Below are 27,027 nucleotides of genomic sequence, written 5' to 3' on the forward strand. Positions count from 1 at the left end.
TGGGTTTAGGGACCAGCACCAGAGGCAGTGCCCAGTACCTGGTGCCTAGTACACACTGGCTGAGTGGACCCACAAGGACCGCGGAGTATGCCGAGAGGGGGCGTGGAGAAGAAGGAAAGCTCACCAGCCTTGACCAACAGCTCCAGGAAGAACTACTTTGACAAAGAGCATCCTGTCAGCATTGTGGCAGCAGACGCCAGCTGTGCCAGACTCCGAAGTCAGAAGATAGCAGTGCTTGAATTGATAGCACAGCCTCCATTCAAACATTCACAGCTTCCTGTCCTCTTACCCTGAAAGTGCTGCCTCATACACAGCAAAGTTTACCATTCACCGTGTACCGCATGAGAGCACCTCATTTCAGCTTTACTTCTTGTCTCTTCCAGTGTTTATCACCTTAGATTTCTTTGTCCTTCTTGTTTTAACTCCAAGGGACAGTTAAGGGAAACTCTGCTAACTATTCTCCAGAACAGTACCCAGAAGTAAGTGTTTAATATATTAAAGACTGATGTGGGATTTCCCTCTGTATGCTGTGGTTACCACTAATTAATAAAGAACTGCTTTGAACCTGTGGCAGGGCAGAACAGAACTAGGCAAGGAAAGCTAGGCTGAATGCTGGGAGAAAGAGGGTAGAGTCAGAGAGACGCCATGTAGCCCTCCAGAGACAGATGCTGGAACTTTACGCAGTAAGCCATAGCCTTGTGGTGATACACAGATTACTAGAAATGGGTTAAATTAAGATGTATGAGTTAGCCAGGAATGTACTTAAGCTATTGATCAAACAGTATTGCAATTAATATGGTTTCTGTGTGATTATTTCAGAGATGAGCAGTCAAGAACAAACAAGCAACCTCCTACTACAGAAGACTGGACGGATGCATACTGCTGAGTATATATAAAAATCTCCTTTTGTTTTGAGCAAGACTATTGTCATGATGCCCAGGCTGTCTAGGTTATCTGAGAGCTAGGTATTTCAGTCTTGCCTTGGACTTGGGATTGTCCTGTTGCTGTATTTGGCAGGAAATCTCCTAAATTTGTTGGACTCAAATCCATATGAAGATTCCACAGAGTAGCAAGTTTTGTTTTTAGAAAAAACAAAAATCTGGCAAGAAAGCAGCTGAATAATTTAGGTGACAGTGCACACGTGAGAAAAACGAAAACATGCTTTAGCAGGTGGGAGGGGGGCAAAGTCTAACAGGGGAGTGGGATGAGGAGGGAAGGAGGGGTGCCAACATGATTTTCGGTGAGTTTTTAAATGTCTTTCTAAAGAACTGCCCTGCAGGCCCACGATATCAGAAGGTAAGCCTCATAAGACTTTACCCTAAATAAGTACATGATGGTGTTGTTGCATAGAGGATAGTGACCACCAGAGTTGAAGTTGAAATTTGCAATATTAACTATCTCTGCCCGTGGAGTGAATCATACCCTAAACAATATTTATCACCTCAGTTTCTGTGGGTCAGAAATCTAAGCACAGTTTAGCCAAATGATCTTGCATGGGATTTCTCAAGAGGCAACAATCAACCCAGGGCTGCAGCTGACTCATGGCTCAACTTGGGGAGAATCCTCTTGCAAAGTCACTCACGTGGCAGCCGCAGACCTCAAGTCCTTATTGGCTTTTCCCCAGAGACATCAGTTCTTTCTCATGCCAGTCTCTCCACAGAGTAGTTTGTAGCACAGCGGCTGGTTTTCAGCAGAGTGAGCAGGAAGAGGCAAGGGGGAGCCTGAGGTGTGCCAGCACTCCATGGCCTCACCATGTTCCCTGCTGTCACTCAGTTATGATGCCTGTGAGGTAGCAGCGACTGGTGGAGCTGAAACAGTGTGTCCTCTAAACAGCCATTTATTTTGCTCTGAGAATGAAGGGATAGAAGTGGGACTAACTTCTGTTACCCTTAGTGACTTACTAATAAAACAGCTGTTTCCCACTTCTGTGACTTCAGGCTCTTTCTGCTCTGCTCTAAGGTCTTGGTTCCAAAAAAAGGAGTATTTCATTGGTACCACAATAAGAATGCTACAGAAATGAAAATTGAAACCAACATCTTTCCACTGTGATCTTCCGATGCTCCTGAAGCAACAGGAAATGAATGCTACTACTCTCTTATTTGAATGGCAGATCCTTATTTCCAAATGAAAACTGAGCTGCCCTGACATGGTGAGTAAGGAAAAATTATCTGTGTGTTGTTTGAAGGAAAACGGCCCTTACAGGCTTATGTAAATACTTGGTTCCCAGTTAGTGGAACTGTTTGGGCAGGATCAGGAGGTGTGTCACTGGGAGTGGGCTATGAAACTTCAAAGGACTGTACCATTACAGTTTCTTTGTCTCCCCACTCCTCTTTGATGTGGAAGTGTCATATATCAATCTGTTGATTTCATTGGTTAAGCAATAAAGAAACTGCTTGGCCCTGATAGGTTAAAACATAGGTGGGAGGAGTAAACAGAACAGAATGCTGGGAGGAAGAGGAAGAGAGCTCAGAGATGCCATGCTCCCCTCTCCTGGGCAGGCACATGCGATGAAGCTCTGACCTAGGATGGACGTAGGCTAGAATCTCCCTGGTAAGCCACCTCGTGGGCTACACAGATTATTAGAAATGGGCTAGTCCAGATGCGAGTGTTAGCTGAGAAGAGGCTAGATATAATGGGCCAAGCAGTGTTTAAATGAATACAATTTGTGTGTTGTTATTTCGGGGCATAAGCTAGCCAGGTGGCCCGGGTGCTGGGGATGCAGTCCCGCCGCTCCTATTACAACCCTCTTTATGCCTTCTACTTGAGTATCAAGATGTAAGATCTCAGCTGTTTCTGCTACCATGCCTTTGCTCTATCATCAAGGGCTCTAACCCTCTGAAACTGTAAGCCCCAAATAAATACTTTCTTTTAGAAGTGGCCTTGGTCATGGAGCTTTATCAAAACAGAAGAGAAAAGAAATTCTCTAGGCTGCCTGTTAGTACTTCCTGGAATTATTTTCAATAGGAGTTTATAAAGCACTAATTCAAGCAGGATTGCTTATGGTCCAGACCTTCCAGGAACAAAGGGATGGGTCATTTCAATAGGTGAAGAATCATAACCAAATGAATGTTAATAGGGTGCTGAATTCATCATAGAAGGAAGCTATAAATACCAGCTATAATTATATGAACAGTTTCAAAAATTAAGAAACTAAGAATATTTCTTATTTTGATATTTATGGATGCATATCACATATGTATGTATGTATGTATGCATGAATGCATGCATGCATGCATGTATGTGAATCACAGGCTAGCTGGAATTCACTACTCCTACTTGAGGACTAACCAATCTGGTCTTGAACTTGTGGTAATCATCCCCCTAAGTTAAGTAACAGAGTCACAGATGTGAGCCATCACTCTCTACTTGACTGTGTAGTAAGAAGGTGCACATGAGTGTGAAACTAGATGTTTGACTAGGTTGAAATACATTTTTCAAAATTCTTTTTCCTATGCTTATTATTAAGAAGGTACATAAGGGTGTGTGTGTGTGTGTGTGTGTGTGTGTGTGTGTGTGTGTGTGTGTGTGTGTTTGGGGGTGGGAGTGAGACACGGATATGTAAGCTGCAGAGTAGGACCCATTTCTTACATATACATATGGACACTTATCTTTTGGGTTCATCTTAGGGTGTAAAGAAGTAGCAAGAACTGCTCTTGTTCTTCCTTCTCTTGAATTTCCCTTCAGTATCTCTGATGACTGAAGAGAGGATGTATTATTTAAGTCTATGATAAAGGACATAGGATTCTATAGGACATATATACAGCATACAACAGAGACAATAAGAGGTAAACTCAGTCCATCTTTGTGGACTCCAGCTCTTGCTTATGAGTTCTAGCCAATTTTTATTCTTTTCTACTTTACATCTAATATCCACAATTGTTTGTTTTGGATATTAAAATCCCAGTATCAAATAAAAATTTTTGTCCTTGTAAAACCTGTTTAACTAGCTCTAGTCAAATACCAGTAAAGGGAAAAAAAATCCTGTCATCTATACTGATAAAATAATGGGTCTTCATTCTCTCTGTATTCCAGACTTCTGAATCCAGCTGCTCACTACAACTTACTTGTAACCCCTAAATCATAGACAGAGTTACAAAAATTTGAATAATTACTCATGTTTCAATAAGACTCTACTCTGCCTTCTTGTTTCAGTTTTAATGTCATAAAAAAAGGAGGACTTTTCTCTACTAGCCTAAGTTGTTGCCAAGGGCCATGGCTGTATCTGTGACCACAGCTGGGGTCAGTGAGGATGTCTGTGGCCTGTGTCATCTCAGGAGGCCCTAGGAACCATGCAAGATGAAATCAGAGGCCCATGTTAAGCTTGCCACATCCTTCGCTGGCCACTACAGCAAGAGAGCTAGCCCCTGCACGCTGGAGATATGGCCGCCACCCCTCACCACAGGCCAGCGTGAAAGGACCCCGAGGACATGCATGTAGGGGAGCTGATTCTACCCAGTAACCCTAGGTGGGTGGCCCCAGGGGCCTGGACTGACCAGCTTGGCTACTATCCAGGCCCACAGAAGGGCCTTGAGTTGACCCACCCTAGTGTCTACCCATCTATGACTGATGGGAGCTGGTGAAAAGACCGATCCTGTGGAATGATACCCATAAGATCTCTAAGACTAGTGACAGACACAAGATATCCCAGAGGATTTCTGGTTAGGATCCAGTGATGATGGTGTACTAGAAACCAGAAGCCTTGAACCAGACCAGTGACTCATTGCAACGAACATTTGCCAGTAAAACTGATGGAACAAGGAGGTGTACTATATGCCTTGTATTGTTTATCATACAATCCTCCATTGCCACCAGGACGAATGACGAGGTGTTGGAGAAGGTGGAGAGAAGGAGATGCAAAGAGACTTTTCGTTGTGGATTTTGTAGTGGGATTTTTATGTTTGTTTGTTTTATGTATTTTTTTTGCTTTTGCTTTTGTTTGCTTGATTGCTTACTTTGATTTGTTTCCTTATAGGAGATGTGGAAGGGATGAGGGGAGGACAAGGGTGACCGGAGGAGAATGGTATTGGGCTGCATGATGTGAAACTACCAAAGAGTCAATAAAGAAGTTATTTAAAAATCATACCAGAAAAAGTAGACTTTTCATGGACTACCGAGTGTCATATTTTTCTCATTTTTGTGTTTTGACTTCACAATTTCAAATGTTTGCCCAGAAATGGCGCTATGGTATTTTCTAATTAATATTCCTTATCTCAAGAAAATTATGAAACGCCTTATAGAGAAATATATATGTAAGCTGTGCCCAGGCATGAATTACAGTGCTGTTGGGCATGAATTTGAACATAATGAGTAAACAATACATGTGATATGATGTGTGTTTAAGTAGAAACACATATAAACTAGAAGCTTGCATTGACTGGGTGATAAAGAGATAACCAGAAGCTCACAAGAAACTAACTCTGCCTTTTTCTAGGAGTACTAAGTCAGTGTTGGCAAATTCTGTGATTTCTCAGCAGAAAGCCACCATGAGCAACAATAACAGGTTGCATAATATCCATATACAAATATATCGCAGCATAGGTATCTCACCATAGTTTTATTTCTCTTATTAAACCTCGAGTCACAAACCTAAAATATTTAGCTGTGGTAACAGTGAGGCTCAGTTAAAGTTTATGTGCTAATGGTAATGATAGTTGAACTCGCCACCGAATGGTCACCTTCATAAAACAAACACACTTACTCGGTGGTTAGCTGTCATCGGTGACTGAGACATGGACTAGGCTGTGTTCCGAATTGCTGCTCATTTTCCAGCATTCAGACTCAGCAAGTGAGCGGAATTCACTGGTTCTCACTAAATACACTGCTCACTCTGTGTTTTCATAAAAATTACTGGGAGCTGCAAAAGCAAAACCAAGAAAGCAATGGCCAACATAACAGCACTTTCTTGACCTAGGTGCTCAGAAACAAACCCTTTAGGCAGGCAATGGATGCCTTCCTCACACATCCCAGAGTCCAGCTGCTCCTGGCCGTCTAACTGTTTCACTGCCTTGCTTTCCGTAGGCAACACATGCTTGCGTTTACCAACTCTCAACATCTTCAGATCCTCTTTGGCTCGGTTCCTTCCACTGCTGGTTTTTCCCCCCATGGGATACGACCTTGCACATCTTCCTACATCCAAATCCTACCTTACACAGAAGGTCCAATGAAATTTTTTGCATAAAAATAATTTTTCTCTAGATGACATGATTGCCTGAAATATGGGATGGGTACTTAGAGACAACCATCTTACTGAGGTTCTAAATGGCTTCTGAGTTCTTGTCTTTTAGGCATAGTCTCACCTGCCTAAGAAACTATCAATTATTTTTGAAGTCTTCAGCCATCACATTACTAAGCATGTTGATAAGCATTATAAGCTACCTAAACAATTTGAGCAAGTGTTTTAGACAAATGTGATATGTTATGAATAATATGAGATAGAACAACATATTTAATTTATGAAACAGAATTTCCATCAAAGCAGCATGTTTTTTTTTTTTTTTCCCTATAGAGCACACTTCACACTTCCACCAAGCACATACCTGCAGAGACTCGGGGACAGTCAGGCAGCATGGACTCCACTGATGTGTCCAGTGGTTCTGAGCTGGAGACCCAGTTGCAGCAGTTCTGCAATGTAACAGATACAATGTTGATCACATAAACAGTTCTGCAGTGTAACAGATATAACGTTGATCACATAGAATTGAAAGGAAAACTACATTTTTAGGTTGAAGAGGTAAATCTATCCTATAAAATAAATCACTAGAAGTGTATTTATATTCCATCAATTTAAAAATATTTTTCATATATAAACAGTCACTAATTTTTAAGGACTGTGGAAAAATTTACCTTTTTAATTCAACAAAAAAAATCTGTGTTGATGCTAAGATACATAATCTGCAAAGTATAATCTAATCTATTTCTAAGAAAAGTTAGATGTGAAGGAAAAAAGCCTCAAATCTGGCCCATACTTCCTTTGAATTTTTACTCTGGATCCACACCAATTAAGGGTATATTAAAATTACACACGAACACAGCCTGGTGAGCTGGAGCAGTGACAGAGGACACAAAACTTCACTCTTAATGCTCACTCTCTCAGATAACAAACATTCGCAACTCAGATAAATGAAATAACATTCCATTTCTTTTATAAACGTAAGCATATATCTAAATTCTGGTGGAAAAGATGTGATTATATAGTTTTAAAGGTATTCACAACACAGATAAACACACACAAAGAATTTCCACAGACAGATTCTATTTTAACAGAAGCCCTCCCATCAATCATGCTGGAGAAACGGGTGACCGCTATCCTGGTAAACAGTATGTATTGTGCATTTTAGATGCTTGCTGCCTTGGCTGTGCACCATGGAATCCGTTCGCACTGAGGAAGGGTCCTTGACTGGTAGATCAAGTGTCTTATTGTATTTCCTTAATTCATTCTGTCTGGAAGAAGATGTCAGCTGTGTTGCAGTGAAGAGAAAATTTCAAAGGCCCCAGTCCCCACCAATAAAGGCCGAGGAATGGCTTTTGAATAGATTTGTCAAGGCAACCCTACTGTTCTGGGACCAGAGAGAGCAGGGATAACATAAAGGAAGGGTTTGCTGTATGAGATTACAGACTCAAGCTCACAAAGCAAGGCAGATTTTTCTAAGAAACAGTAGATCAATGAAACTATTGAACTGTGTTGGGAAAAAAAAAACCATGAAAACAAACACATCTAGTAATGTTCTTAAATGCTTTCACTCTCTTTATAATTAAAACAGATAAAATTTAGTATTTTTCATGTCTGACAAACGCCTGATGGTTGAAATGGAGATAAGTTCTATAATATGCACTTCTCATCTTAATTAGCAGCTAAACATAAAATTACACAAGGTAAGAGAAGCAGAAATTATAAAAGAAATAGGGTTTTAGAAGATAGTTCGTACACTGGAAATAAGAAAAATTAATATTACCATTGATAGACTAGCACATCAGAGAATTTGAGATAATGCAGACGATTAGCACACAATTAGCCATCTTTTATATACAATGTGACACTCGCTTGTAAGAAATAAGTATTCTCCAAAGCAGTGTCAAGATATGTAAATGAATGATTTGTTTTATCATTCATCACGGCCTCTAATAAATTCAAAAATCATGACTTCTATAGGTTCTAAAATTAGGCTCCCAGTGATACAGGGGATAGCTTCAATAAAGAATGACTTTCTCTTTCTCTCTGCTTCTCTTAAACAATTCAGTCTCTTCAATGACAGCAATTAGCACTGCCACCAGACAGACAGCGATTAGGTACATATTTTAATTATTATTCATCCTCCTAGTGCCTCCAAATCTGATGAAAGTTGGCTATCACCCAGGCGATATGCCAGTCTTAATACGGATCACCTGCATCTCACATGTGCAGAACTGTGCCTCACCCAATTTCTAGTGTTAATAGAAGAGATGGCACATTATAATCTGTAGACAATTAGTCATCTTTCTAAAATGACTTTTAAAAGCTGACTCAAACTTTTGTCCATTTTTTAAAAACAGATCACCGCTGGCTCAAATGTTGAAAGAGAAATACAAGCTGCCACTTTATGACTCTGAGATTTCAGTTCCATCTCCCACATGATGAAAGCTTTCATCTCTCCTGCAAAATCAGGACAGGGAAGAGGCCTATAGCTAAAAGTGAAGATGTCAAATGTCTTGTGCAACAGCAAGTACCTATGCAGGATCGGAAAGGATAAAAACCAAGCTTGAGGGGTATGTGTGCACGCACATGTGAGTGTGCACATGTGTGTGCCATCTGTGTGTGTCATTCTGCATGTTGCATTTAAGGTTTACTAAGAAAAGTATAGAGAAAGCAAGTAAAACAAGTTAAAAATGTTTGCAATATAAAAACGTGAAATAAAATGACACAAGCTTTGAAATTTGTAACATAAGACGTACAGAGATTACTCATGAATTTAACCTGTTTGAACCGTATCTTCTCATATGTACTTCCCTGAGATGTGTTTCTATTGTTTAAAACCAAATTTATGTTCAAGTTGTTCTAATGCTTATCTCCCCCTCTCCTTAAGTCCCCAATCAGCCCCTACTCCTGTTCTTCACAGGGGATGGGGAATCCTGGGTGGCCACAAACTAGGAAAACTACCTGAATTTCAGACACAGTAATATTAGCTTCCAAGATCTTACTCTCTGGTACACACAATACTCAAGAAAGTGAGTTAGAGCAGAGGCACCAACAGTGCTATGCTAAGACTCAGATGTCACACCCTAAGCAAAGACAGGAGTCCTTGGCCAGAGGCAAGATAATGGAATGGATCACTTAACTATCATGTGTGTATCCACAGGAAAAAATGAACGCAACATAATGAATGCTTACAAGTTAAGTGTTTCAGTGTAAAAGGTTTCTTTTGCCAAGATTATGATCTTGCAGATCTTTGTGGCTGTAAATTTCCTTTGGAAAATCCACAGCGCGGGGATTAGTAACAGGAACATAAGTGCCTATTAGCCACAGTGCAGAGTGACATGCTTTGACTTGTACCAAGGGTGGACAACATTTCTGCAGACATGGAATTAATTTTTGTCTTTATCTTGTTTAATTTTAAATTTAATTTTGTGTGTGTGTGCATGCATGTGCATGGACTGCAAGTGTAGGCCTTTTAAGAGTTGGTTTGCTCTTTCCACCTCGGAATCTGGTGATTGAGGTCAGGACGTCAGATTCATGTAGCAAGTTCTTGTATCCACTGAGCCATCTTGTCATGAAATGGATTTGAAAGTTAAAAAAAATGTGTGTGTGTGTGTGTGTGTGTGTGTGTGATATATATGCAGGTTTCCACAGAGGCCAGAAAGTACTAGATATACTGGATAGAGCTGGAACCATAGCTAGTTGTAGCTGCTTTGAATGGCTGAGCCATCTCTCCATCCCAATATAGAGGTGAAGGTGGAGAGGGTAGACATAGGAAGATCTGTGTGTGTCTGTGTGACTACGATCAAAACAGTGTGTGAAATTATCAAATAATAAGATGCTAGTATAAAGACTGTAGAATTTGGTATGTTATATCTGAAGAGAAAAGAAGATAAGAGCTAACTCTTTGCAAGATATTAGAGAAGCTTGATTTATTGGTTGAGTTTAGGTTTTGATTTCTGTTTATTATATTTGCATGCATTGTAATTATGGTCTTAAAGACTAGTCTTTAATATGGAGGTTTTGTGCCTTAAACATGATCATGTACCATAACAAGGTTATGTTTCTAGGGCCTTGTGGTGGTTTGAAATGAAATGGAAAAGGCCCCCCAAAGGGAGCGGCACTGTTCAGAGGTGTGGCCGTCACTGTGGGGGAGGACTTGAGGTCTTCTGTGCTCAGATACTCCTCGTCTTACAGACTACTTCCCGTTGCTGTAGGACTCCCAGCTCCTGCTTTAGCACGAGTATCCCCTGTACGCCACGCTCCCAGTCATGATGAAAGTGGACTAAACCTCTGAAACTCTAAGAAGCTAGCTCCATTAGATGTTTCCTTTATAGGAGTTGCAATGGTCACGGTGTCTCCTCACAGCAACAGAAACCCTAACTAAGACAGGCCTACAGTCAGAGTCGAAGGGTATCAGGGAGGGTATACATGAACTGTATTGCTGGCTTGGCTACAGACTTTCAAGTCAGGGCATATCACACCCTCAGCATCAACAGTACGAGAACCTCACAAGTGCCTTTAAGGTCCCTTAACACACTTTTGAGCCCTCCTTGTGGCTTAGAATCCACAGTTGGTCTTCATCTGAAAAAAGTTTCAGTTGGAGGGATTGCTAAAGCAATATTCTTTGACCCCTTTTTAAGGAAAAAAATGGTATTTTAAAATTATAAGATAAAAAATTTAATATTTAATTTGTTGTTTGCTAAATTAATAGGCCTGAAATATTAAGATTTTCATACTAAAAATGCTTAGTATAAAAAACTTTATCACATTAATTTGTTGCTTATGAGATAAACTAAACCATGCCTTTATCAGTCTTTACTATAATAGAAATGACTAAGCAATTGCCAGTATTGTTTTATTTCCAAATTTAAGCCAGAATTTGGTAAAACAATGAAGTTAGTAAACAGGATAAAATTACAGAGGCACCCTCTTCTATAGCTATAAATCTTTATTAGGAGGAAAGATAGTTTACAAATATTTTAACCTTTTTGTGTGTAGGTTTGTGTGAAAGCATTGCGTTTGTATGTGTGTGCTTTTGTCACATAGATTGACTTTCATAAAGAACTTCTGATGGAGAAGGGATGCACAGGAGAAAGTACGATAGTGGAGAGATTACTGATGCATATGCTCAATACTGACTTATTTCCATGAAGCTAATGTCAAATTCTTATGATATCAGCAAGGTAAATATAAACAGAAATGAGTTTTCAGCTAGATGTCTGAAACAGGATCAATCGACTAACAAGCCGAAGATTTTGAAAAAGACAGGGGTCATGTTTGGTAGATCCTTGTTAGTTTTCAGACTCAGCAGGGACATGCAATAAGCAGCTTCCCTCGATGTAGGGAGGCAGGGCCATGGTCAGTTTGAGTGGCTCTAAAAGTCTCCAATCAGCCCTGCCCCCCGTCCCCGCTTCTACCCCTATTGGCAGTATGGAGCAAATCAATTTCATTATGGCTCATCCTGATCACATTCCCAGAAGGAAAGGACAGGACTGAATATACATGAAGCTTCTTTCTGGTAATTAAGTAACTACAATACTATATAGCCAGAAACATTCAACAGGAGTTAATATGAATCATAACATCAACCCTGTCATCACCTAAAATCCTAATGCAAACTGTATACACACATAATATTCTATTCAGTAGTGGGCAGAAAGGATTCTTTCAAAAAGTTTTGTCTTCTGAAAGCTTTCTTTTATTATTTTAACTGTATCTAGACTTTTTATTCTATCTCAACATTCTGAGAATGTGGGGTGGGAGGCAATATAAGTTGGTGGGGACTCCGGATACATAGGCACATGCCCATTAATCTCAGCACCAAACAAAACCATGCCTCACCTCTCTCATCCATTCTCGGATGGTTTTGCCAGCTTCTTGATGCCACACATTGTGAACAGAGTCTGTCAATGCCACAGCAGTTACCTTACTTTTTACGTCTGCTTCTCGTTGAATCATCTGTTTTAAAAAGAAAAATAAAACATACTCTAATTTTTCTTCCTGATACAGCCTGCTTATTCATAGAAAATACTATATTAAAAATGAAAAAGGCATGCATCTTTGGCTCAGAGTTACTCTTTTCTATTTGAATACAGACCCTATTCTTGTCCATGGATATGAAAAGGCTAACATTTTCTTTCAAAAAGCTAATACCACTTAAGTCTTGGAACGACACAGCTCTATTATTTTCCATGTGGCTTGACAATTCAAGGATTAAAGGGATCACAGAGGAATCCCTGAGGGTTTCTTTTATAAATTTCCTCCATCACTTCCTATTTCAGGGAAGTCAGCACCTGGGGCGCACTGTTAGCTCCTCAGGCCTGTCTTCTACTAATTTCCAGGCGGTGGCACACTGGTGAAGAAAGCTGCCTGGCATTAGTTCTCCAATTTAACTGGCCTGCTTTTTGCCTTGGCCCTGTGACTCCTTGGTGATTTCAATGCTCCCCCCAAAACTATTCTCTTTCAGTTAATTGATACTATTTGTTTTCTGTTATGTTTCTTTATGTTAGCAAATGGTTACATTTTAACTTCTCCCTATATTTATGAAGTTATTAACTTCCCAAAAATAAGGATTTTTTTTCTGGCTTGAAGATACTGACTATTTCATCAGTGGCCAACCAGATAAGAATATGGAAAAGTAAAAAAAAAAAAAGTATGCCAAATGAAGCAAAAGCTACTTCAATCTGTGAACACTGGACAGTCTGATGTGGCATATTAAAATGTAGGAAAACATAACAAAAATTAAAGCCCACATTCGAGCACAATGCTGTACTTCTACCGGTGATCCCACACTGAAGAAAAAAAGGCACGTTCTGCATCTCCACCATTTGTTCTTAATCCCCATGAATTGTCCATCAAAAACATAATAACATACTTAAGAAAAGGGAGAAGAGTGAATGGTGAAGAACGCTCATGCAGGGAACACTGCAGCCACAAGTCCAGACTGGAGATGCTCGCCCATATTCTGAACTAAGCATCTCAAAAATCAATTCCCTTCTCAGATTAAACTCTGCATCTTCATACCTATTAATGAAAACTACCTAAAAGCACCTAACTCACTGCTAAAGTTGCCTCAGAAGCATTTTTGCACCTAAAACTTATGTATTTTGGTGTGCCTATAATTTTTCTTTTCTTTTCTTTCTTTTCCTTCCTTCCTTCCTTCCTTCCTTCCTTCCTTCCTTCCTTCCTTCCTTCCTTCCTTCCTCCCTCCCTCCCTTCCTTCCCTTCTTCCCTCCATTCCTCCTTCCTTCCTTCCTTCCTTCCTTCCTTCCTTCCTTCCTCCCTCCCTCCCTCCCTTCCTTCCTTCCTTTCTTTTCTTTTTTTCTGAGACAGGATTTCTCTATAGCTTTGGTTCCTGTCCTGGAACTAGCTCTTGTAGACCAGGCTCGAATTCACAGAGATCGCCTGCCTCTGCCTCCCGACTGCTGGGATTAAAGGCGTGCGCCACCACCGCTCAGCCTGTGCCTATTTTCTATAACAACAAGATACTAAAATTAATATTGATATGCAATACCACAGTTACAGGAAAACACCCCCTGCATTAGCAGTGTCTTAAAGGCTTAATTCATATAACAATCCAGTTAAATACTTTATTATTCGTTAATAACGAGTATGCTACCTTCTTTAAATTATTTTTCACTGAATTAGTATTGCCATTAGAATATAAAAGAATGATTCAACATCAGACAGTTAGAAAAATCACAGAATAGTGAATCCATCTGGCTAAGGAAGAAATTTTATGTCCTTACTCTCATTTCCTAAACATGAAAACAGAAAGAGAGTTCAAACAATTGATAAGGTTACAATTTAAGAACATACCCTTTTTTGATATTCTCAAAAGTTCTGACCTGGGTTTTACTGTGGTTGTTGCTACCATATACAGATTTGCTTAAGGTATTATCTGAAGACATTAAATCCTGACAGTCATTTGTAAAATGAAATAAAATTAAGTATTGAAAAGGCTAAGGACTTAGTGCAAATACTAAATGTCTAGGGATTAAAATTCTACAAACTGGAATGATGCTAAGTTGTGAGGTGAATGAACAGAGAACATCCACCAGGCGGACACTTTACATACCTGATGTGCTCATGTGAACTTTTCTTTACATCATGTTCTAGGCCACAATGGCACAGCTATACAGTTCTGTAAAATGTGCTTTGCAGGTTACAAATCAATGTGATATTCACATTTAGAAATGTAGAATGGCCAAATTCCTCAAGATCTTAAAGAGAAATTCACATAAAAATATCAACTATTTTATCTTTAGATGGCAATAAATCAATGAAAACTCTTAATTTTCAGTGTATTTACTTCTGTTTCATCATGGCTGCAACAAACTCAGCAGTGGTGGACTCCCTGTGACTGCCGTTTCTGCTCAAGCCAGCACTTTCACACTTCTGGCTTGGTTTCAGTTCCCCCCCCCTTCACTCCTCAATGCTGTATGAGAGCTGGGAAAACAATGATGGTAGAGTGGAGACTGCTCCCTAGGAAACTAGCCTAGAGATGTTTAAGAAACAGATCTTAGGAAGAATATAGTAAAACAAAGAATCAGTGGAACACAGCTGGAAAGGAAAATAAATTATAGATTATCATTTATAATACAGTAATGTGTTGGGAACTCCTGAAATCTGGAAAGGAAACAGACAATCACTGAAGCTCTTCATGCCCATCTAAGATGGAAACACTGGTACTTAATCAGAATCCACACACACAGCTGTGTGAATTTATGTCCATGAGTAGATTCTCAATGGGACCGTTAGTCTCTAAAACTGGCAAGGCCCTGTAACGTCAGTCTCCACAAATTCTTGAATGAATTATGAGGAACTTACTTAGCAATCCCTTAGGATAATCACAGTTGGGATCATTTAACATCCATAACCAGTCTTTCAGAAAGAAACAATGCTATCTGCTATCTCATTTCAGTTCATATCAACTTTACTCAACAAAAATGATAAAATTTATGAGCTGGGTGGAGGTAGTGCATGCCTTTAGTCCTAGTACTTGAAGGCAGAAGCAGGTGGATTTCTGTAAGTTTGAAGCCAGCCTGGTCTTCAAGAGTTAGTTCCAGGACAGATTCCAAAGTTACAGACACACCCTCTCTCAAAAACAAAACAAACAAAAAAAAAATCAAAACCAAAAAACTCAGGGCCAGAAGGTTTCAGTACAGAATTCTACCAGAATATCAAAGAAGACCTAATACATATACTCTTCAAATTGTTCCACACAATAGAAACAGAAGGAACATTGTCAAATTCTTTTAATGAGGCTACAGTTACCCAGATACCAAAACCATACAAAGACTCAGCCAAGAAAGAGAATTACAGATCAATCTCACTCATGAACATTGATGCAAAAATACTCAATAAAATACTGGCAAACTGAATTCAAGAACACATTGAAAAAAAAAAAACATTCACCATGATCAAGTCGGCTTTATCCTGGAGATGCAGGTATGATCTGACATATGAAAATCTACCAATGTAATCCATCATATAAATAAACTTAAAGGAAAAAAAAAAACATGATCTTCTCAGATGAATGCTGAAAAAGTGAAAAAGCATTCAACAAGCTCCAACACCCCTTCATGATAAAGGTCTTGATGAGATCAGGGATACAAGGTGCATATCTAAATATAAAAGAAGGAAAAAGCAATATCCAGCAAGCCGATAGCCAACATCAAATTGATGGAGAGAATCTCAAAGCAATTCCACTAAAGTCAGGAACAAGACAAGGCTGTCTACTCTCTCTATATCTACTCAACATAGTTCTTGAAGTTCTAGCTAGAGAAATAAGACAACAAAAGGAGATCAAGTGGATACAAATCAGAAAAAAAGAAATCAAACTTTTGTATTTGTAGATAGCATGATAGTATATATAAATGGCCCCCAAAACTCTACCAGGGAATGCCTACAGCTGATAAATACCTACAGCAATGTGGCAGGATTCAAGATCAACTAATAAAAAAATTAGTAGCCCTCCTGTTTACAAATGATAATGAAGCTGAGAATGAAATCAGAGAAACATTACCCTTTACAGTAGCCACAAATAACAAAAAATATCTTGGGGTAACACCAACCAAAGAGGTGAAAGACCTGTTCTACAAAAGCTTTAAGTATTTGAAGAAAGAAATTAAACAAGATATCAGAAAATGGAAAAATCTCCCATGCTCTTGGATAGGTAGGATCAACATAATAAAAATGGCAATTTTACCTAAAGGAATCTATAGATTCAATGCAATTACCATCACAATTCCAACACAATTATTCACATATCTTTTAAAGAATAATAATCAACTTCATATAGAAAAACAAAACAAAAAATAATAGGATAACCAAAACAATCCTGTACAATAAAGGAACTTCTGGAGGCATCACCATCCCTGACATCAAGCTCTATTATAGAGCTACAGTAATGAAAACTTTTTTATGCCTTTTATTGACATAAAAACAGACAGGTTGACCAATGGAATCGAACTGGAGACCTGGATATTAATCCACACACATATGAATGCATGATTTTTGACAAAGAAGCTAAAATTATACAATGGAGAATAGAAAGCATCTTTAACAAATGGTTGTGCATGTAAAAGAATGCAAATAGATCCTTATCTAACCCCATGCACAAACTCAAGTCCAAATGGATTAAGGACCTCAATATAAATTTGACCACAATGAACCTGATAGTAGAAAAAGTAGAAAGTAGTCTTCAATGCAGGGGCATAGAAGACCACTTCCTAAATATAATACCAGTAGCACAGACACTGAGAGCAACAAAAAAATAAATGGGACCTCCTGAAACTGAGAAGCTTCTGTAAAGCAAAGAACACGGTCAATAAGACAAAAAGGCAGTCTACTGAATGGTAAAAGATCTTCACCAACCCCACATCAGACAAAAGACTGGTCTCCAAAATATATAAAGAACTCAAGAAATTAGACATCAAAATTCCAAATAACTCAGTTAACAAATGGGGTATAGGCCTAAACAGAGAATTTTTCAAATAGAAGAATTTCAAATGGCTGAAAGATACTTAAGGAAATGTTCAACATCCTTAGCTATCAGGGAAATGCAAATCAAAATGACTCTGAGATACCATCTTACACCAGCCAGAATGACTAAGATCAAAACCACCAAAGATGGCTTATGCTGGAGAGGATGTGGAGTAAGGAGAACACTCCTCCATTGCTGGTGGAAATGCAAACTTGTACAAACACTTTGGAAATCAGTACGCCAGTTTCTCAGGAAACTGGGAATCAACCTACCTCAGGACCCAGCAATATCACTCATGGGTATATACCCAAAGGATCATAATACAAGGACATTTGCTTAACTATGTTCATAGCAGAATTGTTTGTAATAGCCAGAACCTACAAACAACCTAGACACCCCTCAACCAAAGAATGGATTTTAAAAAAATGTGGTACATTTACACAATGGAGTGGTAAAAAACACCCAGCAGTAAAAAACAATGACATCTTGAAATTTTCATGCAAATGGATAAAACCAGAAAAAAAAAATCCTAAGTGAGTTAACTCAGACCCAGAAAGATGAGCATAGTATGTACTCACTCATGAGTGGATACTAGCTGGAAAATAAAGCACAAGGAGCCTATAGAAGAAGCCCCAGAGAAGGTAAGTAACAAGGAGAACCCTACAAGTAGCATATAAACATCTCCCTGGAAGGGGAAATAGACAAGTTCTCCTGAGAAAATTGGGAGCATAGTGGTGGGGAAGGGAGGGAAGAAGGGGTGATAGGTGAGAAGGAGAAGGAGGAGAACTTGAGGGAACAGGATAGTCAAGACAAGGGAAGGACAGAGACAGAGAGCAAGTGAAGAGATGTCTTGATTGAGGAAGCCATTATGAAATGAGCAAGAAACCTAGCACTAGAGAAATTCCCAGGAATTCATAAGGATGACCCCAGCTAGAACCCTAAGCAAAAGTGGATAAAGAGCCTGAACTAGCCTTGTTTTATAGTCAGATTGATGAATATCTTAAATTCACCACAGCAACTGATGGGAGCAGAAGTAGAGACCTGCAACGGAGCACCGGGTTGAACTCCCAAAGTCCAAATGAAGAGTTGGAGGAGTGAGAATATAAGCAAAGAGGTCAAGATCTTTTATTGGTTAATGAATAAGCTGTTTCGGCCAGTGGTTTAGCAGAATACGGCAAGGTGAAAGTTCCAAGAGGAGGAGAAAGTCAGCAAAGTCAGGGAGAAGCCATGTATCCCCTCTGAAGAAGCCAAGTCAGATGCTGGATGGAACTTTAACTGGTAAGCCACGTGTGATACACTGATTAATGGAGATGGGTTAGTTTAGGATATAAGAGCCAGCTAAAATTATGCTTAAGCTTATGACCAAACAGTATTTCAAATAATATAGTTTCTGTATCTTTATTGTGGGACTGGGTGGGACAGAAACCTCCCTCAACACTAATAGGAGCTCACCAACTCTGGCCAGACAGGAAAGGAACCAGCATAGGACCAACCTAGGCCATCTCAATATGGATGACAGTAGTATGCCTGGGGCAGACTGCAGGCCACTGACAATGGCACCAGGATTTATCCATACTGTTTATACTTTTGGGAACCCATTGTCTTTGGACGGATACCTCAGCTTAGCTATAGTAGGGAGGGCCTTGGACCTTCCCCAAAGCAATGTGCCTAACCCTCTCTGAAAAGTGGATTGGGGGTAGAGTGGGAAGGAAGGTGGAGGGAATGGAAGGAGGAGAGGGAGTGGAAACTGGATTGGTATGTAAAATGAAAAAAGATAGTCTTTTTTGCCTTTTTTAAAAAATAAAATAATAATAGAAAAAAATGTAATCGACTCAATAACAAATACTTTGAAGAGGTCAAAAGCATGTGCCATGTGTACTTGGGTTCACATTACTTACATTTTTGATGGGGCTGAAATGAAATGGGGAATCCATTTATTCCTACCAAGGTACATTGAAAGTCTTAGGCAACAATGGCCAGATTGATGATGGTCTTTGAAGATCATGTGGCAAGATGAAGATCAGTGGGCCTGGGTCAGAAGCAGTTACCCTTGCTTCTCCTGCACTTTCCTGAAACCTCATTTACTCTACCATGTTTCCCCAAAGCCCTTACTGATACTCTTTTCATAAACCCCTGACCAAATCTTGACACTCCCTTCAGAAAGGATAAATTTAGATTTTCCCCAGATCTAAAGCTTCTGGAACATTACAATGAGCTTTTTTTTTTTATTTCCCAGAAAAGAAACTGCCAACACTGTGACATGGCCATTGTGATCATGGGATCACTGAAGCGGTGGTTATTTACACGCATGGACTCCGAGACATTTCACCATGGGTAGTTCATAGCTGCAGGGGAAAAGGGTGCCATTTTCTTCAGTAAGCCATGAAAGTAGGAGGCAACTTGTTGGGATGAATTGTTTCAGCAGAAGAGGAAGAGAAATTAGAGAAGGAACAGGGAAAGAAAACTATTTAAATTCATTATATACATGTATGAACCTGTCAAAGAATCAAAGAAATGGGAAAATTAATGCAATTTAAATTAAGGCAAAGACATGTCTTGATTTAATTTGAAGCGGGAAGAAGCTGATGTCTTAAGGACGTCCTGCTGTGAAGTTTTTAGCATATCTTTCATTCTGGATATCAGATTTTTGGAATTAACCTCCAAAAAGAACTCCCACCCTAAAGGAGGGGTTCTGAACTGGGATGAGCTGACTCTAACACAAAATAAGTCATGATTTTATTTCCTGCATTTCTGGCCTTCAGGAGATTTACTTGTCCTCAAGTTCTAAAGTCCAGGAAACCTCCTAAAAGAGGCCATTATGTGTTGGGTGTAGGGTGTGTCCAAGCATGTGCAGGGACATCTCTACATTTTTAGAAAAAAGTGTTTTAAATGAGGGAAATATTTTAAAAGTCTTCTGTCAGAAAATGTATGCCTTATTTTAACATTATGACATGTGTTACACATATGTACTGAGGGTTACAGCATGTGAACGTCTTGTACAGGAAACAGTATCTGAAAGGAAATCAAATAATGCCAGTTCCTTCCAATTAGGATCTGACATGACTACTGTGTGAGCATGGGGACATCTGTTCTGGTTAGCAGCACGTGTGTATATAAATAGAATAGATCCCTCTAGAGATCCACTGGTTAAGAATTCAGATTATGAAGTTTCCAAAGTTCGAAGAGTACTAAAAGCTACTATCATTCATCCTTTTAACTCTTATGCAGTGTTTCTTCTTGAATATAGCTGGGATATGGTCGGCTAACCATCACTATCTCACCCAGTCCTCTTCTACCACTTACAGTCATCCTGGATACTCTCTATCAAATGGCATTCCACCCTGGGTAGCACTGTGCCAATCAGACAGCATTGGATTTGGCAATCTTTGCGCTATACCTGTGACAGAGACAACTTTTCTTCCTTCTTTCTTTTGGTTAATTCTACTCCAGCAACATACAACTCACAACAAAAATGTCTGTGCTTGAACATTCCCATTTTCATCCTGTCCTCTAGGGTGCTGATCTGCTGGGGATGGTAATGAGATACACAAACTTCAGTGGATGAAATGTGAAGACAGAACTGTCCAGCAGGAAATTCAGACCAGAATCATATTTAGCTCTCACAGTTCACACTTCAAATATGCATTTCCTATTTTTATAAAATAGAAGTTATCACATAAAAAGTGTGCATAACTTAAATTGAAAACTTAAAAGTCAGATTCCCAAGAATCAGATACTTGCTTTCACCAATTCCAGGAAAGATACCTTAACCAAGTTATTTTGACTTTTTTCTGTACTTAAATTTTATCATGAGTGTATCAATGGAGACGGCAAATGTGCTTCACTTACAGGCATTTGCCTACTAAATGGGGAAAAGCAGCAGCAGCAGCAGCAGCAGCAGCAGCAGCAGCAGCAGCAGCAGCAGCAACAGATAGGCCATGCAGCACACATAGGTGAGCCGCGCTGCGCCAACGCAAACTGAGTGCTCCCTGTCTGGACTCCGTTCTGTATTAGTGCTTAGTCCAGAAACACATTTAATGACAAACAGTACTTTCCAAAAAGTCCTTCCATAAGGGAAACTTCATGTAGGGCTGCTTGCATTCTTGACTCGGTGGTGCAGTACTTCTATAATGGCATGGTTCAGTGGTAGGAAAGTGTTAATAATTAAGTCCTCTTAAAAGCCTATACTCAGAGGACAAGAGCAGTCACAGTACCAGGCACTGGAGTGAGAACAGAACTGCTGGGTAGCACGGTGGCAACATGACTTTCCTAACACTTGTAGCCTTTCAGGATGACTGGACATGGCAAGGAAGTGTGCCACACATGTAGCCAAGGCAGGGAAAAAGAGTCCCTTTATTCTTTTGGTTCAGAAGCAGCATATCTATATTTTCCTTAGGATAAGCCCTGAGATATAAAGTATATCCAGAGGAAGGCAGTATAGTGTTATAACTGAAATCAGGCAGCAAGCAAAGCATGTGCAAAGTATTGAATTTTATTTTTTAGTTATGGTTGAAGCTTGTAAAATCCCTCACATGAAAACAACATTGGTAGTCTCCTCCCAAGGAAATGAAGGACAAGGCATATTATGACAGACGCAATGGTGCTAGCTGCTAATGACCTCCACTCTCACACTCATTTCCACGTCCGATGCACACTTCCTTTGAGCTATGGCATCAACACACTCTTCAGTGACAAAACTCATGCTGAGGGAGAAAAATTTTGAAGGATCATAAAACTACTCTACTAATCTGTATTTCCACCTCTTCAAATATATAAAGTGATTTAGTCTTACTAACATATTTTTAAGAGAAATCATTTGGCATAAATAGGATGGCCACACATTTCCACTTTTACAGGGGAGTCTGGAGTGGCTCTGTTAAACTGTTGCAAGCAATAGTACTCTTTTCACTAAGTATGTGTTCTGGACAGTTGTAACATGAATGGGGCTGGCTTGTTGGGGTTTTCTGTCCTGCCTGGTACCCCACAGCCGGCAAGCCCCCCCCAAAAAAAATCACACAAAGATCTCTATAAGTTATAAAGCTGATTGGCCCATTAGCTCAGTCTTCTTATTAGCGCTTGTAGCTTATATTAATCCATTATTCTGATCTATGTTAGCCATGGTGCTCAGTACCTTTTTCAGCGGGGCAGATCACATCCTGTTACTTTGGTGATCTGGGCAGGAGTGGGAGGAATCAACTTCCTCCTTCCCAGAATTCTCCTGTTCTCATTGTATCATTTCTACTTTCTGTCTGGTTTTCTCACCTATACTTCCTGCCTGGCCAATCAGCATTTATTTAAAACATGATTGACAGAATACAGATAATTCTCCCACTAGATAGTAGCTAATTTGGTTATAGTATTATAACACAGATAGTAAAAATTACTCAACAAAAAATTGGTAAATCTATAAACTGACATCTCACTGAATGCTTAACAATTTAAGTATTACTCCAAGCTTACATAGCTAATAAGATTGAGTGGGTTTAAAAAGAACACATGAAATTGAGAGGGAATATTGGATGGTGGGGAAGGGAAGAAATTGGAAAGGAGGGAATGGAAGGTAGATTTAACCAAAAACACATTATATGCTTGTGTAAAATTCTTAAAAAGAAAAAAAAGAAACCCTGTCGGAAAATAAATGACGAGTCCCCAAACCCAAGAAAGAGCAGGCCTCAGCGCTTGCAAAGCCCCTCACATGAGACATGCAGGCTCACACCCTGGGCAGGTAAACATGGCCAGCTAGCTGGGTCTCCAAGCAGCAACAGGATGCGACATTTTCTTTTCCTGAACTTTGAAGCAACCTCTGTCTGATTTCAGGAAGGAAAAGCTCTCCAGAGGCAAGGACACCAAGGGCCAGGGCCTGCACAAGTTAAGTTTTTGGGTCCCATGCATTATGAAGATAAGCCACAGGTAGCGAATGGCAAACTATGATTTATTAATGCAGGCAGTCAGAAGAGAGCAGCAATAACTTCCTTTTCTTTTCCTGCCTAGACCATGCTGCCATGTGCAGGCTTCTGAAACCAGAAAAAGAAAAGAAAATATATGCTATGAGGGGAAAAGACAGTAACTAAAAAGATACTCTATGAATCAAGAAGATAGCTACCTAGCATCTCTTACATCAGAGTGAATTAAACTGTGAGGAAACAAAAGAATGCCAGTACTAAGTAAATGGCTTGAGAAATGCTCAAAATGGCTTATTTGATTAAGAGGTTTGGTTTTATAAGATAGACCACAGAAGGTAAGATACTATAAAACACAGATTTGGCAATTATAAAGAATGCATATTAAAAGGACATATTATTATTATTTTTTTTTAAAAGGACATATTATAAGTGAGAAATAAATGCTGTCAACCTCCAAGTGTATGTAAGGCAGTCTTAGCAAGAGAGACATTTAAATGTTGGGATTAAAAATGATATATTTACTAAAACTTTGTGAATTTATTTGATACGAAGAAATTCTGACACAAATCACTTCATATTTATAATATCCATTTAAAATCAGTTCTGAGCTTTTATTGATTGATGTCTTCTAGAAATACATAGGTACACTATTAAGTACTTATTAGTCTATAAGCACCCAGGAAATACCAATTATTCAATGGTTTAAGAATTTGCAGAAAAACATACACTGCTATAGATTGAGGAGTGGCCGGGAACATTCACTGGGAGCAGGGTGACAGTCGTCAAGGTGCACAGCATCACACGGTCTTTTCCTTCAAGAACATATAAACCTGCTGCTGAGTCTGATGACCTGAGTTCAATCCCTGAAACCCATAGAAGGAAAAAGCTGATCCCCACAAGTTGTTCCGTGACATCCATATGTAATGCTATGTATGGCATACACACCCCATACATATATACATACAGAAAAAATAATAATAATGTAGTACAAATAAAATCCAAGATTCTTATTACCTATATTGTTTTAGATATACTTTGATCGTGAACTCTGTTATATGCCATGAACAGAAACAAACCGTATTCTCATTTACAAACTGTGTAATAGATGTTTTATGTCCTGTAGAAAGACTTCACAATTTAGGAGGGAAATGGATCCACATATGTTCTGTATAGGTCATTAGTTGAGTATACACATACATATATCTCATTTTACAGAAACATTTTTTTTCAGTGTGGAAAATTGCTTTAATATTTAGTAAGTGGTAAATTACATGTATATCATGGAACTTTTTTCTTTCATTGAAAATAGTTTTTTTTTCTCACACAATATATTTTAATGAGAGTTTCCCCTTCCTCTTCTCATCCCAGTTTCTCCCTACCTCCCATTCATCCAGATCCACTCCCTTTCTGTCTTTCATTAGAAAACAACAAACTCCTAAGAGATAATAATTAAATGAAAATATAGCAACACAAAACAAAAGCTAAGACATTGGAATTTGGCATAAAAAAAGAAAAGCCCAATAAAAGGTACAAGAAATAGACTCCTCTGACTTATGCATTCTATAATCACATTATGATTTAAACTGTGAATGTCTAATAGACCAAATAAATTTCTCTTAGATTTAAGTCATTTCACAGTCTCACACATATTATCTCACTAAATTTTGAATTATTCCCCATGTAAAGATCATGAAAAAAATACAAAATGAAAAGAATAAGGTGGGTAAATTACAAGTATTGACTGTTGAAAAGCAAACAAAAATTTCAAACTGCATTCTGTAAAGCCTGGTGGGAATGGTTTGATTTTCTAAATTTCAAATGGAATGTTGTCAGATAAAGCAAAGTATATCATGCAGGACATTAAAGGTCAATCTATATATGACTTCAAACCTGAATGCACTTAAATACAAAGTCATCTAAGCTGAAACAAGATCAAGCTTGAGGAGGACAACACATGGCCTGAGAGGTGTCACTGAAGAGTGATCAAGTGAGTTCATCAAATTTCAGTTTTCTTCCTTATAATGTAGATAAAACAAAACTGTTTGGAACATTGTTGCTAACTTTTTGCCTCTAAACATCCAAGGGGTTTTCATTTGATCACTTTTCTTCAATGTAGGCTTTGATTTTCACAAGTTAAATGGTAGTATCAGTATGGTCTGTATATATGAGGTGGGGATCTCCTGATCAGCTAAATTAAACTCCTTTGAATGTTCTTAAAGCAGGATATACTAATAAAGTATGGATTATTATGATTACTGTACAACATGACAGGCTGATACCTATTTTTAGATGGGTAAAAGATAGCATCATGTAAGTCACCAGCTTCATGTACTATTTGAAAATATTTAGCAAGGATGTCTAGATGGTTGCACTAACTAGGAACTTACATTAAATATCTAAGATTTCTGTTTCTGCTTCAACATCCAAGCAAATACTGTTTTGATAAACATTCTTATTCAACCAACTACTTAAAACACCATTTAAATGGTGGACTCTGTTAGAAGGAGGCTGCACGTTCTTCCTGGTTGCCTGGCTGGGGCTATCTCAGTTGGCAGAGCATGAGACTCTTAATCTCTAGGTCATTGGTTTGGGCCCCATGTTGGGTGTCAATTTGTTGGAAAGAGGCTGCTTGTTCTTTCAGGCTGCCTGGCTAGCTTAGACCCAAAATAATCATACAGAAACTATATCAATTAAATCACTGCTTGGCCTATTAGCTCTAGTTTCTTATTGGTTAATTCTTACATATTACTTTAATCCATTTCTATTAATCTGTATTATCACCACCAGGTCGTGGCCTACCAGCAAAGTTTCAGCACGTCTATCTCTGGTTGTGGCTCCATGGCGTCTCTCTCTCTCTCTCCTCCTTCCTTTTCCCAGCATTCAGTCCAGTTTTCTCCACCTACCTAAGTTCTGCCCTACCAACAGGCCAAGGCAGTTTCTTTCTTTATTAACCAATAAAAGCAACACATAGACAGAAGGACCTCATACACCAGGACCAGGACCCCATGCCTTGTAGTAGATGACCAACACTAAATGGACTCAGTGGCATCTCTGCAGGTTCTTTGTCTCACAATATTAAGTAAGGGCCTTTTATCTTATTTTTGCCTTACAGGTCCTCTGTGTATATATTATGGCTTCTAGTTTGTTTGTTTTTTTAATAGGATTCCTGAGTGAACTTGTTTCTTGTATTTTTTCTTTTGCTTTTTTTTTTTCTTGTTTGGTTGCTTGGTCATATTTGGATTCATTTATATTTCATTTATTTTATTTCATTATTACTCCTAAAATAATTGTTTGTTTTCTAAGGGTAGATTTAAAAAAGGTGCAGATCCTGATGGGAGAGGAGGAGGAGAGGAGTTGGGAGGAACAAGGAGAAAAAACCCATAAACAGAATATATTGTATGAAAAAAGATCTATTTTCAATAAAAGAAAAACATAGGCAGCAGAAGAGGCAATATTTTTGAAGTTGTTCAGATTTAAATTGTTCCATTCATCATTAAAAATAAAATTAGTGAAATGGGAGGAGGGGATGAGGTGAAAATTTTGAATGGTATTATTTATAAAGCAATAAAAAATAAAAAATAAATGTGCACTACACTGATCTACAAGTACAGGGAAAATTTAAAGGAGGGATTCAAAACACAATTCTGCAGAAATAAATATTTGAAATATTGTATTTTGAGACAAGGCTTTTGGAAATTTCATTTTTATAGATATCTTATGGTGTCTTGTAGGAGAGAGGCGAGATTGCATTACATGCAGCTGTTTACTTGCAGGTATATGGCTGCACATCATTTCCTAGATAGTGAGCATTGACATGTACAACATAAGGAAAGAGCACCTCTGAGAACCGTAAACAACAATCACTGCACACTGAGTGTCCTCTGTCGACATCCACTCTAATGGAAACAGCACAGTAGAGCTCAGCTCACTAACAGAGAGAACCTCAAACCTAGCATTTAGCCATC

General features: G+C 38.9%; 1 protein-coding gene across 4 annotated transcripts in view; it reads right to left on the reverse strand.

Annotated features, from left to right (window-relative positions):
- The window catches only part of Fam172a (family with sequence similarity 172 member A), a 420,557-nt gene that overhangs the window by 136,867 nt on the left and 256,663 nt on the right, over window positions 1–27,027 (reverse strand). For 3 of the 4 annotated variants that reach the window (XM_026783728.1, XM_013349680.2, XM_013349682.2), the window contains 2 exons: window positions 12,014–12,130; window positions 6,537–6,621 (listed from right to left, as the gene is read on the reverse strand). In XM_026783728.1, coding sequence (XP_026639529.1) covers window positions 6,537–6,621; window positions 12,014–12,130 — 202 coding nt within the window. The remainder of the gene's footprint in view (window positions 1–6,536; window positions 6,622–12,013; window positions 12,131–27,027) is intronic. The other variant, XM_026783727.1, reaches the window with a different exon arrangement.

Source organism: Microtus ochrogaster, chromosome 19 (genome assembly GCF_000317375.1).
Source record: "Microtus ochrogaster isolate Prairie Vole_2 chromosome 19, MicOch1.0, whole genome shotgun sequence".
NCBI lineage: Eukaryota > Metazoa > Chordata > Mammalia > Rodentia > Cricetidae > Microtus > Microtus ochrogaster.